This window comes from Sinohyriopsis cumingii, chromosome 16, assembly GCF_028554795.1.
Source record: "Sinohyriopsis cumingii isolate HCF-2022 chromosome 16, ASM2855479v2, whole genome shotgun sequence".
In the NCBI taxonomy this organism is placed as follows: Eukaryota; Metazoa; Mollusca; class Bivalvia; order Unionida; family Unionidae; genus Sinohyriopsis; species Sinohyriopsis cumingii.
The window spans coordinates 72,067,235-72,084,111 of NC_142976.1; the positions used below are offsets into that span (position 1 = coordinate 72,067,235).

Consider the following 16,877-nt stretch of genomic DNA (forward strand, 5'->3'; position numbering starts at 1 on the left):
CTATGGATATGTTCACTATGAATAAGTAAATATAGTTGATATGCTCATTATAAACAAATAAATGTAGTTGATATGTTCTCTATGAATAGGTAAATGTAGTTGATATGTTCACTTTCAATAAATAAATAAGGTCAGTATGTTCACTCTGAGTAAGTAAATGTTGACATGCTTACTATTAATAAGTAAATGTAGTCAATAAGTTCACTATCAATAATATATTTTCATAACCACAGATTGTATGTCATGTTAGCATAGAGAAACTAAATTTGTGTTTACATAACTTGAGTTAAGCAGGCTATATAGTATGGCAAGAACCCATTTTACTGTACTGGCTACATAGTATGGCAAGAACCCATTTTACTGTACTGGCTACATAGTATGGCAAGAACCCATTTTACTATACTGGCTATATAGTATGGCAAGAACCCATTTACTATACTGGCTATACAGTATGGCAAGAACCCATTTTACTGTACTGGCTATATAGTATGGCAAGAACCCATTTACTATACTGGCTATACAGTATGGCAAGAACCCATTTTACTTTACTGGCTATATAGTATGGCAAGAACCCATTTACTATACTGGCTATATAATATGGCAAGAACCCATTTTACTGTACTGGCTATATAGTATGGCAAGAACCCATTCTACTATACAGGCTGTATAGTATGGCAAGAACCCATTTACTATACTGGCTATATAGTATGGCAAGAACCCATTTTACTATACTGGCTATATAGTATGGCAAGAACCCATTTTACTATACTGGCTATATAGTATGGCAAGAACCCATTTACTATACAGGCTGTATAGTATGGCAAGAACCCATTTAACTATACTGGCTATATAGTATGGCAAGAACCCATTTTACTATACTGGCTATATAGTATGGCAAGAACCCATTTACTATACTGGCTATATAATATGGCAAGAACCCATTTAACTATACAGACTATATAATATGGCAAGAACCCATTTTACTATACAGACTATATAATATGGCAAGAACCCATTTACTATACCGGCTATATAGTATGGCAAGTACCCATTTTACTGTACTGGCTATATAGTATGGCAAGAACCCATTTACTATACTGGCTATATAGTATGGCAAGAACCCATTTTACTATACTGGCTATATGGTATGGCAAGAACCCATTTTACTGTACCGGCTATATAGTATGGCAAGAACCCATTTACTATACTGGCTATATAGTATGGCAAGAACCCATTTTACTGTACTGGCTATACAGTATGGCAAGAACCCATTTTACTGTACTGGCTATATAGTATGGCAAGAACCCATTTTACTGTACTGGCTATATAGTATGGCAAGAACCCATTTATTATACTGGCTATATAGTATGGCAAGAACCAATTTATTATACTGGCTATATAGTATGGCAAGAACCCATTTTACTGTACTGGCTATATAGTATGGCAAGAACCCATTTTACTATACTGGCTATATAGTATGGCAAGAACCCATTTACTATACAGACTATATAGTACGGCAAGAACCCATTTTACTGTACTGGCTATATAGTATGGCAAGAACCCATTTTACTGTACTGGCTATATAGTATGGCAAGAACCCATTTATTATACTGGCTATATAGTATGGCAAGAACCCATTTACTATACTGGCTATATAGTATGGCAAGAACCCATTTTACTATACTAGCTATATAGTATGGCAAGAACCCATTTGACTATACTTTGATATTCTACTATGCTTTGATATTCTACTATACTTTGATGTTCTTTCCAATAACAAAGACATTAATTAATATGAATAGATCTTGTTCATAATTAAACTCATCCATGATGATATGTGATACAAACCTATATAACAAGTTTTATCATTTCAAAGTTTTATCAAAACTTCAGCGTGATTACGAGTGATTTCAGGAAGACAGAAGGTGGACAATGACACAGGGCATATCATTAGAGTTGATTGGTCTCAAGGCCAGGTGATCTAAAAATTATCTGGCCAAGGACTACTGCTACTTATCATGTTGTTAACTATTAAAATTACTTATATCTAATTTGTAAAAAAAGTTTTATTCTGAGACAAATATACAGTGTTATCTTCCAGATAAATACATTACAGGATTTCTTCTGAATGCAATCATTCTCTTGCAAATAACCACTACATAATTTCTCTTGCAAATAACCATTACATAATTTCTCTTGCAAATAACCACTACATAATTTCTCTTGCAAATAACCATTACATAATTTCTCTTGCAAATAACCATTACATAATTTCTCTTGCAAATAACCACTACATAATTTCTCTTGCAAATAACCAGTATATGAGTTACATAATTTTCAAAAAGTTTAAAGACAGGGTTTGCAAACATGTAAGAAGCAGGTTGGCTTTCAAAACAATGAAGCACATGACTGACCAATCAGGTGCCTATTCAGAGGTCTGCTCACTCCCACTGTTGGAGATAAAATGCTAGAGCTGAGTGAATCTTCCTTTTATACCCCAACCCTGTCTTGTACAATCCTGTCTTGTACACAACCCTGTCTTGTACATAAACCTTTAAATGTTGACACTGCCACTTTTGCCATAAAGAAATACTTGTGTCTTGCTCTCCACTTATGTTGGTAAGGCAATAAATCTGTCTGTAAATAAATAAATAAATATTTACCTCCGTTTTCACCTGCGATACAGTAGACTTGATCATGTGTGGAAAACTGTTGGCCTTTTTCTGCAGGAGGATAAAACTTTCTACTAACTGTGAGAAAGAGTTGTTTGTGGTATCTAGCTTCTGACAGAAGGTGCTGTGATCTGCTCGCAGTCTGTCCACCTCTTGTTGTAACTCCTTACACGCCTCTGCAATAGCAATTTCCTTCTCGGCATGTGATTGATTCAATTTCTCCTGCAGTGAAGATGCCATGAGTTCAAAATCTGCTTGTGCCACTCTAAGCTGGAAATACATGAAACTGACCAATGAACAGCCAGCACCACATTATAGCATACTCTAGAGGAATATCAATATGAAACTGACCAATGAACAGCCAGCACCACATTATAGTATATTCTAGAGGAATATCAATATGAAACTGACCAATTAACAGCCAGCACCACATTATAGCATATTCTAGAGGAATATCAATATGAAACTGACCAATTAACAGCCAGCACCACATTATAGCATATTCTAGAGGAATATCAATATGAAACTGACCAATGAACAGCCAGCACCACATTATAGCATATTCTAGAGGAATATCAATATGAAACTGACCAATTAACAGACAGCACCACATTATAGCATATTCTAGAGGAATATCAATATGAACTGACCAATGAACAGACAGCACCACATTATAGCATATTCTAGAGGAATACCAATATGAAACTGACCAATTAACAACCAGCACCACATTATAGCATATTCTAGAGGAATATCAATATGAAACTGACCAATGAACAGCCAGCACCACATTATAGCATATTCTAGAGGAATATCAATATGAAACTGACCAATTAACAGCCAGCACCACATTATAGTATATTCTAGAGGAATATCAATATGAAACTGACCAATTAACAGCCAGCACCACATTATAGCATATTCTAGAGGAATATCAATATGAAACTGACCAATTAACAGCCAGCACCACATTATAGCATATTCTAGAGGAATATCAATATGAAACTGACCAATTAACAGCCAGCACCACATTATAGCATATTCTAGAGGAATATCAATATGAAACTGACCAATTAACAGCCAGCACCACATTATAGCATATTCTAGACCAAGTAGTAGTAGTTGACACCATGTCCCTTGCAGAAATACTTGCTTATTATTATCATTTTGCAATGAAAAAATCATAAAAAGGAATTGAAAAGAAAGAAATTTTAAGTCTGGAGTGTGCAGAACTAAAACTATAATTATTAACTTGTGATTTTGTTGGTTACAATTGAACACAAAATGATTGAAGCGACAGCTCAGAATGATGTTAACCCCAGGGTCAAACAGTTTGTGCAGACAGTGGCGTTGTGGAGCATTATGGTTTTGGTGCTGCAGCACTTTACATAAAAGACACTTATTAAATCTTCTTGCCCCTCACTATGATCATTTTGCAGAATTTTGTAAACTTAGTTTGGAATTTGGTTATAAGCCTGCAAAATATGCAATTTTTGGCATCTCTGCACATGAACAAGGCCAAGATAAATAGAGGTAAACTGTATCAAGTGCATTAATGTATCAAATGTACCTGTGTCTCCAACTCCACAACCCTATCATGGGCATGGCTCAGTTTGTTGTTGCCTTCTTCATTTATTTTTGTCAGCTCCTGGATTTGTTCCTGGCTCACTGCATATTTTGCCTTCAGTTCTTCTGACTCCACCTGGACCTCCACCTTCTTCACTTTTGTAATCACCTAATGAAAAACATTAGCCATGTAATATGATAGTTTGTATGGGAATATACCTACCAATGTATCATTAATACTTGTGTCTAAATGATACAAAGAGACACATTGCAAGGTGCTAATACAAGGAAAAATTTCCTACTTTTCAAGTACATGAATTAAATATAAAAATTCATTAAATAAACAAAAAGCCCAAGTGGGCTATATATCACTCACTTGGGTAAATGCCATGTGAGGCCTAAAAACTTAATATCTATGTTTCTAACGTCATGCGAGAAAAAATGGGTGGGTCGACCAGAAGAAATATCTTTTTATCTTCATTTTTTTAACCTTCATCTGCCAGTTATGAACTGAGGTTGCATTAAATTTTTTTTATTCCTTTGAGAAAAGACCGTGTAAGGTTTACTCGAAAACACGAAATAATAGAATAGTAAAGTATGCACCCTCCATACACATACTGAAATAATTTGTTTGAATTAACTTGCTGTACCTTTGACCTAATATTAGATCGCTCTGGTGGCCTAGTGGTTAGAAGTGTCTGCCTCGGAAGCGGGAGGTCATGGGTTCGAACCCCGGTTGAGTCATACCAAAGACTTACAAAAATGGTACTAACAGCTGCCTCGCTAGACGCTCAGCATTAAGAGGTTAGTGTTAGGACTGGTCAACCTGGTGTCAGAATAATGTGACTGGGTTGGACATCATACTACATGTCTGCAGCATGATGCCCCAGTGCTAGATATCACTATAAACTGCCCCACTGCATACATCGTAGCAATATGACTGAAAAATTGTTAAAGCTACGTTAAAAATCAAAATCACATACACACACCTAATATTAGTGAAGAGCATGCAAAGGTAGCCATTGTATGTTTGTGTGTGTGTGTGTGTGATTTGGATTTTTAATGTAGCTTTTTTTAACAAATAACAATTACAAGAGCAATTGTCCTTCTAATCAATAGACCATTTGTCACAAACAGTATAGATGCTCAAAACGGGACCACAACCAGAAATTCCTATGTACTGTTACACATTCATTTAGTTAGGTCTGCTGGCTTAGCGGAAGCTCCATAGGACTTTGTATGTGGCAGTCCAGAACGCTTCCATCAAAAAGTGTATTTATTCCACCACAAATATTCATCATAGATACAGTTTTGGATCTAGCAGAAAAAATACATTCAAGTTGTCGGATATTTCTTTGAAAGGTATATTACTGGATGCAGAAACTGTGCTGGATATAGAAGTACTGATAAGAATTGAGAAGATTTACCTGTGCTGATTTGCATTCATTTGGCTACAGTTATGAACTTATTAGATGGTTTTGTGACCAGCCAATCAGTAATAAAAGAGAATATTGCATAAGAATTTCATAGGTTTATTTGGACAAGTGTGTGTGCATGTTTTGGATCTTTAACGTAGCTATTACAATTTTTCAGTCATCACTATGATTTCTGCAGTGTGGCAGTTTCATAGTCAGGTCTAGCACTGGGGCATCATGCCGCAGGCATACAGCATGATGCCCCACCCAGTCACATTATCCTGTCACCAGGCCGACCAGTCCTAACACTAACTTCTTAATGCTGATCACCTAGCGAGGCAGCTGTTAGTACCATTTTTATAAGTCTCTGGTATGACTCAGCTAGGGTTCCAAGGCGGTTGCTCTAACCACTAGGCCGCCAGAGTAGTCATTATTTAGACCAATCAGAAACACATAAAGTGATATGTTAACATGTTGTAATATAAAAAATATTAAACTGAACAAACTTTATGTAAATTGTACCAACTATAGAAAAATTCAGAATACTGTACTTTTCATGGTGTCAATTATATTCAAATTCTGTACCTCTGGTTCTTTGGCCTGCAGAGCTGTAATTTGTGCCTGGAGTTCACATATTGTATGAAGGTTCTGTTGCTTCTCTGAGAGGAGCACAATCACCTGCTGTTCCTTTTCTTTCTTCTGTTGAATGGCTGCCTCCCTTTCCACAGCCTCTTTCTCTTGGTCATCCAACTTCTGCTTCAACCGCTTGACCTCATCCTCAAGTTGCTGTTAGCCAATAGATACATACAGGTGTAATGATTTTAATATTAAGTGCTATTCAAAAAATAAGTTTGGTTGGTTGGTTCTAATGGCACTAACACATCATTGGCTACATAATGATGTATACCATGGCAATGGGAGCTAAATGTTGTTCCTAAAAACAGCAGCAGACTCTGGCTGGCACAGGCAGGTATCAAACCCAGAACCCTATTGATTCTGAGGCCAAATAAGGCTGCAATGTTTATCAAACTGCCTAAATGTACCAGTATACCTGGTTTACAATAACTGAAATGATGCCATTTAAAACATTACCTCCATTACATCTTTTATAACAGGAATCATTTTGTAAGATACATCTTTATTGACTGTATCTGACATTACAGGAAAACAGCCCTAGGATTATACTGATGTTGTTTTCTACTTTTATGTATCTGTACATCATGAAAATATTGATGATAAAATCAGATCTACTTCTTAGACATGTAATCCTTTTGACTAAGATTCTATGCGACTGCTTATGGACTAGAAACAGTGTTTACTTAAAATCAAAGGTTTTGGTAAAGGTAAATACTGAAGTTTAAAGACATTTTTATCAGCATTATCAGTCAGTCAACTTGAGTGTAATGTTGTGTAATGTGTACTATATTACATTTTTGTCAACTTCTGCATTTTCCCTACCAATGCCACATCTGATGAGAAATCAACATCAAAATAAACAACCCCTTTAAGCAAAGATACGGAAATATATAATCCAGTTAGAATGGGTACATTTATATGTTTGCTGATTTTGTCAATGTTTACAGGCAGTGAACTAAACTAAGCCATTTGCATGTGTAAATGTTGCAGCCTTAACATCTTGGTGTCATCTTGTCATAAACCCTGGGATTCCAGCAAACCCATGCCACAGAAGCAGCATTGTACCATATAAGATGCAATGTTCACACTTATCTTAATTCAACTGCGCACACTATATGCAAAGGATGCAAAAAATACATGCCTTGCTAGTGGACTAGTCCAATATGGCTGTGCAGAGTTTGCATTGTTTCTCCTTGACAATAATATACTGTGAGCTGAATATAACAAAAGGCATCCAATTGCCAATTGACATCCAGAATGAGTCAAGGCATGCTGTTAAAAAGGTTTATTTCTTCAATAGATCATCCAGAAAATTATTATTTTCTCAGAAACACTTGATAATCACTATTTAAAACAAGGTTTCTAACACTCAGAAAAATGAATTCCTTTGTCATATAGATATATGGTATTAAGTACATCTGTGATTGCAGTGGCAATGGGAATTAACAGCCATGCAAAGATATATGCTATGACAGCTGTTTCAGGCTGGTCTGGACAGGATTTGAACCCTTTATCCAATGGTTGCATGTGTGTGTGATTTGGATTTTTAACGTAACTTTAACAATTTTTCAGTCATATTGCTATTATGTTTGCAGTGTTACAGTTTATAGTGATGTCCAGCACTGGGGTGTCATGCCACAGACATGTAGCATCATGTCCCACCCAGTCACAGTATCCTGACACCAGACCAACCAGTCCAATCACCAACCTCTTAATACTGAGCGCCAAGCAAGGCAACTGCTAGTACCATTTTTTATACATCTTTGGTATGACTTGGCCAGGGTTCAAACCTGTGAGCTACCACATCCGAGGCAGATGCTCTAACCACTTAGGCCAGCAGAGTGGTCCCCAATGGTTGTAAGTCTACACTGATGACTGAGACACAATATGTAACAATTTATCATTACTGCAATGCTCTTTAAGATCAATCAACACACAAACTTTCATCAGTGTAGGACTGACACAAAGTTTGATTTGTCTACACGTAAAAAAGCTTAAGTTACACAAGATGTAACAAAAAAATTACTGAAAATATAAACTGTCACTCAGGCATACTTAGGTCAAAATTATCTAGTTTTGATATGGCAGAGTTACTTTTGCCGAGATGCATTCACATAAAATTTTCATGAGTGAAAATACACACCCTAAATCTGATGCAAGTGGGGTTTGGAAGCATGCATGGGGACTCCATTCAAAAGCCAGGCCAGATTTGACTATCAAATCCAGACCTTGAGAAATCTGGGTATTTAGAGAGAGCCTTTGCAGTTTCCATTTCACCAAAATTTGAGAGGGTACAAGTAAGCTGCCATGTGGAACTGGATTCACTCACTGCAAAGTACAAGGTCCCCAGCAAAGGAAGAAAAGGATGAGCCAACAATGTGCTAATTGCTCTCAGCACCTCCAACAAGATCAGGATCTTGTCGACTCTGTCCTGAGGGACATAGATTAATCTTGTTGGTGAGGAAATTCATCCCAAGGTAGACAATATAAGCTTTGATTTCTCTAGGTTGGGTAAACGATCCAGCCTGGTCACTGTGGACCATCAGCAAGACAGATCTAGTCTGAGGTGTCTAGTCGGCCACAGTGGATCAACCAATCATTGAAATATTGGAAGACTGGGCTAATCAGTGATATTAAATGGTCTAAACATCGACAGCACTCTTCTAAAGAAGGTAATGCACCTCTTCCTTTAATTGTATCAGATTCAACTGGAAGGTTACATGGAACCTTACCCGAGAAGAAGGATCACAAAACCAAAGCTGATATCCACCATTATGAAAGGACCCAGGCATCAACCATTATGCCAGACCAAGCCTCCAAAGAAAACTTAAGCCTGGCACCTATGGGAACCAATGAAAGAGGAACATTCTGCAGGAGGGGAGTGAGTCCCTAGGGCGGTCCACCTTTGTCATTAGGACAAGGAGAAGGTCCTGCAAACTTCCTTCCTGGACTTTCTTGGCAAGCCTTTGTGGGACCTGGCTGCCAAAGGGAAGTTTGAAATTGGGTTAATGCTTTGGCTGGAGCTGGCTTTACATAACTTTACCAATGGATCCTGTGATCAGTCAGGATGATTAAGCTTCTTGGTCGGTTTGATGGGCCAGGAGCAGAGCTAATGGACTGTCCCTATAAACAGACTCAGCAGGTGGGGGACAGCAACTTTCTACTCTCCTGGAGCATTTGGGGTCAGAAGGCCCCCCATTCTTTTTCGACCCAAGGTCATAAGAGGAAGATGTAGATCCATCATCTGCAACTTCAATCTCTCTACCAAGCAATCAAGGTCCTGAAGTCCATGACTGCAAGCAATGAAAGGGACCATCACGTCCCTGTGGTGGAAGGTCAAACATTCTGTAAGAATTTAGAAGAATGATAGGAAATGTGTGTGGGGGGGATGACAATCAATCTGATCCTCTCCCCAAGTCTGTACACTGAATCCCAATTCCCAATGAGATGAAACTGTACTCTGGAGAGAGGGGGTGTCTCTTGACCCAATCCTTATCCCTGTATGATAGGGGCTCGACTGGTCAATGACCTGCGCCTGGTAAGCAGTCAAGGACTGGGGCCAGGTTAATGAATGGTCACATGACTCTGATGAGTAGGAAGCCTCTTTTCTATATCAAATAAACTTACCAAGTGGCTAGATCTTGTGGCAACAACAGAGGACTGAAAGAGTGCTGCTCACCACTTATGGTGGTGGTGAGGGACTCACAAACCCTGAGAGTCACTGGAGAGACTGGTAATTCTTATCTGAGACCAAAATTAATCAGACAAGGAAAACAGAAAATTCTGAGGAAGATAAGAGAGTACATCTTGTCTTCCTTTATAAGTACAACAAAGGTCACAGGCATCAACTGTACATAGGCTAATAAATGGAAAACCATTTGTCCTAGCTTTCCTTTGGCCACACCAACCCACACCTTCAGCCATTCCTGCAAGAAAATGCTGTAAAGAAGATTGCTTTAGAAACTAGTATACAAGTAAATGCCTAAATGTATTTGCATGGATTAAGTTTATGCTAATATGATAATAGGAAGAATTCACCTTATCAAGGCATTGTATCAGAGAATCAAAAACAATCACTGATGTTTCAGTGCAAACAGGAAGCAATACTAAGCTGAGAATGAAATGGAAATCCCAGGCTAAAAATAGCACAAGTCACATTTTAAAAAAATGTGAAAGATGAAGATTCATTGCAAAACAAATAAAATGGAATTAATAGGATTTTGAAGACGAAATAATTCAATTCTGCAGATCAGATTTGGCAAGAATAGGGATATTTACTTAATACCTACCAAAGCTAGAAATAAATTCTCAACAATAAAAGTTATGCTAAAACCCATAAGAACCTAAATGCAACATCATACCAAGCATAACAAGAATGAATGAGGTAAGAACCTAAATGTAAGACCATACCAAGCATAACAAGAATGAATGAGGTAAGAACCTAAATGTAAGATCATACCAAACATAACAAGAATGAATGGGGTAAGAACCTAAATGCAACATCATACCAAGCATAACAAGAATGAATGAGGTAAGAACCTAAATGTAAGACCATACCAAGCATAACAAGAATGAATGAGGTAAGAACCTAAATGTAAGATCATACCAAGCATAACAAGAATGAATGAGGTAAGAACCTAAATGTAAGATCATACCAAACATAACAAGAATGAATGGGGTAAGAACCTAAATGTAAGATCATACTAAACATAACAAGAATGAATGTGGTAAGAACCTAAATGTAAGATCATACCAAACATAACAAGAATGAAATGGGGTAAGAACCTAAATGTAAGATCATACCAAACATAACAAGAATGAATGGAGTAAGAACCTAAATGTAAGATCATACCAAACATAACAAGAATGAATGGGGTAAAAACCTAAATGTAAGATCATACCAAACATAACAAGAATGAAATGTGAACAATGAGAGAGAAAGAGGGAGGGAGAGAGAAAGAGAATTCAAACAAACAAAATAGCCAGCTGTGCAATAGCAACAGACTTTGTATTACTGATATTAAACTTCAGTATCACAAAAATGCATGGAATGTTTGCTATTCACCATTCTGAGTGGTCAAAATAAATATGTATTTCAAAAATAATAAATTATCATAATTTTGAACCTCCATCTTATTCAAGGGGACCCTGAGTGGCTGAGTGGTCTAAAGCGCTCTCCGTTACGGATCACTACCACCTCACCTGTCTGCGTGGGTTTGAGTCTAGGATTCAGCCAATGTGGGTATGTGAGAAAGCTTGCCAGTAGCTTCTCATGGGTCAGTGGTTCTTCCTGGGGGTTTCACGGGTTCTTCCTTCACCATTAATACTGGCTGCCATGCACAGCCTATCGTGTGCTGAAAAAAGGCGTTAAACCCCACAACAACAACAACAACAACCATCTTATTCAAGCATATATACATCTGACAGGATATTTACACTGAAATTTTTCTGACAAAATCAAACACTCCAAAATTTCCTATATGTACATTTCTTACTCTAAGACATTAAAATAAAATCCACACTTCTGGAATCAATTCTGACATAATTTCCCTTCTCAAAAAACCTCCAAAACAATAGATTGTTTTGCTTAGAAGATTGTACCTGTTGTCTGTGAGATGCAAGTTTGTAGACTGTAGCTTCCTTTGTCCTTGCTTTCTTCAGTTCTGCCAGCTCCTCTAGAAGCTGCTGTCTCTCTGTCTGTAACAACTCCACTTCTTTCTCTGTGTCTGTGCTACAAGGGTATGTAACTTCATCCTGCATCACAAACAACGCATACAAAATTGGTTATAATGCTCCTGAATCTGAGTATCTTAGTCTGTTATGCGAGGGGAGACAACTTCATCCTGAAACACACACTGAGCACAAAAATGGAGTTATACTGCTCTTGTATTTTAGGATCTTAGGTTGTGATGCAAGGGGAGGTCACTTCACTCTGCATCACAAATAGAGCACAAAAAATGGGTTAGATCGCTTAAGTGCATAGCAAAAGTATGGCCCTGTTTTTCACTGTAAATATACATGAATTCCGCTTAAATGTATACTCCGTTTATATGCACAGCTTGGGTCCGGTCCCGAGGCTATGCATATAAGCGGAGTTGACTGTATCTGACTCAGTGCTTTAAAGGGAGGTAACTTCACCCAGCATCATGATCATAACATTGCTGTAAAATGTGTGAACTTGACCCACATGTAAAATAGTTCAGTGAGCTCATAGCAAACAAAATGGTCTTAGCATCATAATGATTAATCCTAAGTATGAAGAAAATCATAAAGTGGTTTAAAGTAAATATAAGCAAAGGAAATGACTTAACGGAAACACTGACGCAAATTTTTTTATGAATGTGACCTTGTGACCTTGATCCAAAGATTAAATAGGCAAATGTTCATGGAGGGATGAGAGAAATTAGGCAAAAGAAAACCCAGGTAAATACTGCATAATTAAAATTAGTTTAACCCCTCAAAGCCATATTTTAACAACAGTAAAACTATACCTGCTGTTATTACACTGCTGACTTAACCAAACTGATGGGAAGTTGATAACCTAAAGATAAGCTGTCGGAGTGAACTTAGCATCTGTCAGTAGGGTTCTCTACTGCAGAATGAAGGATGACTTGACAACTTCCTGGACTCACACTATCTAGCGTATTGAGTAAATGCTATCTGTGTAATCCCAGTGATAGGAACACAAACTGTCTCTTGATTTGAGAGGAAACTAATATCCAGGAAAATAAAGGAATCAGATCTAACATCTTCTGGGGGGCCCCAAGTGGCCGAGTGGTCTAAAGCGCTCTCCATTACGGATCACTGCCACCTCACCTCTGTCTGCATGGGTTCGAGTCTTGGATTCGGCCAATGTGGGTATGTGAGATAGCTTTCCAGTAGGTTCTCAAGGGTTGATGGTTCTTTCCAGGGATTTCCCGGGTACTTCCCCCACCATTAATACTGGCCACCATGCATAGCCTATGTGTGCTGAAAAATGGCATTAAACCCTACAACAACAAAGACATCTTCTGGTTATGGATTAGCACCCAATGAGTCAATGTCTTTCAAAAGAGTGAAAGGTCCACTACTATGGCATGCCAGAGAATGCTGTCAATCAACCATTCATCAAAATACTTGATGATGGGAGCCCTTAAGTGAGCTCTTATTACACCCATCACTCTGGTAAAGGTTCTGGAAACAGAAGCCAGACCAAACTAAAGAACCCTAAATTCAAAGACCTCCTGACCCAGACAAAACCCAAGGAATTTCCTATGAGATGGAACAATAGAGGTCTATAAATACTTATCAGTCTTTCAACCTCTTCCTGGCTGATTAGGATATTTCCATTTCAATGAGTTCTTCAGGAAGGGAATTTGTGTACTGGGGAAAGAGCGATAATGAGTCAAAACTTTTCCACTTTCATCAAAGATCCAAGAATAGAATCCCGGATGTTGAATGATTGTCACCCTTGTTACCACCCCCTTCCTTAGAAGGGTGTATGCTGCTTCTCCTAGAAATTCCACTTTGGAATGCTGAAACCAAATATGTGTCCTTGACACTGGTGGAGGGTCTGGGAAGCAAAACAGTAACCATTTTTATTGTGAAAAATACTCATGCACCATCCATTATGTCTGACCAGGCCTCTGAAAAATGGCCTAATCCATACATGCTAACCCCTGGCAAAGAAAAAGTGTAATCCAAGTGGACAAAAAGAACAATCCAATAACATAGTAAAATTCAATGAGCATATGTACAAAATGATTTATTTACCCCTTCTGGCCTTTTGACATCAATTACTGCTTCAAATTTTCATATACAGCTCTTTGAGCTTTAAAAAGCAACAGTCTCTCATATTGCATTTCAAAACACTTTTTACCAGCTGAGATTATGAATGTTTTGCACACCAGTAGAGAACCAAGTGATTGGTTACAGAGCCTGGATCTGAATTCAATTTTATTTTTGCTAACAATACTGAACAATCTCTCACAGTCAGCATTAGAATGGTAAAGAACCAATATTTCTTTCATAACCTGAGAAAAAAGAGGAAATATATATCTTCCAGTTATTGGGTCTTTTAGCTGGGAAAGAAGGTCCCATTGCACATCAACTCTATCTGCATGAAGTACATTGTCAGGTAGAATGCCAACTTGGTACTTCAGGGGTTCTCATTCTAATTTATCGGCAGCCTTTCCTGCAGCAAGGTGCATCGTATGACAGGTACAACCTGATATGTACACTGATGGAGACATTTGTCAAAATATAGAATGCAACTCATTCATGAATTCCAGTCATCACTGATGCATTATCAGCTAAAAAAAAACATACAGTTCTGCCAACTTATGTTTATTCAAAGCATTATTAAGCAAATAAAAAAGGTTTTCTCCAGTGGAATCTACTGTTAATTCTGGTAATGAAAGAAGAGCACTCTGACATTTTCCTTTTCGATGTCAAAGTCTCTTACACAGACTGGGTACAACTTTTTGCCATCATAATCACTGCTCCTGTCTGTTGCAATACTATGAATGGTCCAATTTTCATGGCTTCTGCAATTTTAAGCGAATTATCTTCTACTAAACACCTAAGAATATTAGATGATTTTGTTCTTGCACATGCATATTTTCTGCAATTTTGGAATCAGGAAACATCCATTTGAACAAAGGACCAATGTAGTCTTCTACTGCTATGGGTAGTCCATGTTCTATTAAGAACTCGGTAAATAACGCCTCTGCATTTATTAGTTCTGCTTTAAAAAAGAAGTTACAAGTTACCTTAGTGTTGGAGTTAGTAAAACGAGCTAATTAAATGTTTATTTGTTTTACCATCATGACCAATATTAAAATCCTTTCCACACAGCCTGCAGTGGGTGTGAAGCAGCCCTAGAATGGAATGCTGTATTGTGTAATTCATGTATTCATCTTTGAATCAGTTTTTCATCTTTTACTAATCCATCTGTGAAATTATTTGAAAAACATTTTTGCTCTAATACACACATCTACTAGAATAAATCTGACTTGACTTTTAGCGCCAAATACCTACAGACTGGTTCTGTACCAGATATGAATTAGAACAAAGAATCTGCAAGCAAAGATTAAAAATTAGAAAACCAGTCTGTTCTCTCCTAATTAAGCGATACAGCTGCTATAAATAGAATCGGAGGTCAAAAGCTGCATGTTTCTTGGAAATGGGGCAGATGCTATAAATAGAACATAATCCTGTTAGAAAAGTACATGCAAGTCTACGAACAAGCGTAATCTTATGTTGTAGTTACGTAGAAGCTGTCTTTTCTAGAATATGGTCTGAAAAATTAAAGGGGTGTTAATAAAAATGAGAAAACAAATTATTAAATTTTTTGGGAGGGGGACATATCAAAAATGTGTAATTTGAATACGTTTATGCGTAAGGGGTAATTTAGTGAAAAAAAGCGTAATGATTATGCCAAAAGTGTAATGGTTGACATGTATGCTAATCTAGCACCTCCTGGCAACTCAAACAGCCAACTGCCTTCCTCCCTTAGGTAATCTATCAGGGAGGGGTCCTTGTTAAGTGGTGTGCTTGAGCAAAATCTTTAAACGTATCTAAGCTGGAATCCCTAAGGAGGTAGAGAAGCTCTGCAGAGAACACCATAGACATCGATACTGTGTCTCAATGTTATGGCAACAGCAACCACAAAGAAATTGGCATGGAAAGCTATGGTAACCAGCACACAAGTCTTGAGCTCCAATATTTCAAGACATTTTACAGGGCTACTGCCCAGATCTACACTGATATCCCCACAAGGTGAACAGACCCTGTAGCTTGAGGTGGAAACCTGGGTCCAAAGTACAGAAGAGTGGCCAGACCACAATTTCTGCTGTCTGGCCACCTCTTGGTATCATGACAATTTCTGTGATAACTTTCTAAACCATTGATGGGGGTAGGGGGAATAGAAGGTCTTTTTTTGATTGTGTCTCCAGATTCTGGGTCTAAAGACCCAGAACATTTTGGACACAGACCTGGGGGAAGGAAGCTGTAGACTTTATTTACTGCCTTGTCAAAAATCCAAACTTCCCCATTTTATATCACCTGACCCAGAAGGACAGACAGAGATGGGGATCCCAAAGGAGGAGAAAGACCTAGCATAAATCAGGTCCTCCTGGAACTCATCTGAACCTATCAGATTTGAGAGTTCATCATCCTGTCTTCCATCACGAGGCAATACAGGACTATCACATTTTTTCTTTCTCTGTGAAAAAGGGGACTGGCAATCAATTTTTGATGCAGTAGAGGAGGAGTGGATGATACCCTCCTTTTTTTTAATAATGAATCCAGAGAATGGGACAGGGATGGACCACAACCTTACTAGCCAACCACCCCATGGGAACTCATCCATGGAGGGTGGGGGCAGGAGCAGAGGAGACACTCAAGACTCACTACCATGTTGTGGAAGTCCCTAAGCCTGTAGGGACTGACCAAGAGTATAGGGATGCCAACCTGATCCCTTTCCCTAGACCAGTGATCTAAGCCTCTGGTGCCTGGTCCCCATAGGGACTGAAAGGTAACACTGAGAATAAGAAAGAGGTGTCAATCCTGAAACCCAGTCAGATGACCACTGATGGGTGTAAACCAT

General features: G+C 38.0%; 1 protein-coding gene across 1 annotated transcript in view; it reads right to left on the bottom strand.

Moving 5' to 3' along the window:
* The window catches only part of LOC149780760 (uncharacterized), an 86,441-nt gene that overhangs the window by 38,398 nt on the left and 31,166 nt on the right, over nucleotides 1-16,877 (bottom strand). Inside the window, exons 7-10 of the mRNA XM_089936228.1 lie at nucleotides 11,891-12,043; nucleotides 6,239-6,439; nucleotides 4,243-4,407; nucleotides 2,664-2,942 (exon numbers count right to left, since the gene is read on the bottom strand). Of these exons, the coding sequence (XP_089792354.1) occupies nucleotides 2,664-2,942; nucleotides 4,243-4,407; nucleotides 6,239-6,439; nucleotides 11,891-12,043 (798 nt within the window). The remainder of the gene's footprint in view (nucleotides 1-2,663; nucleotides 2,943-4,242; nucleotides 4,408-6,238; nucleotides 6,440-11,890; nucleotides 12,044-16,877) is intronic.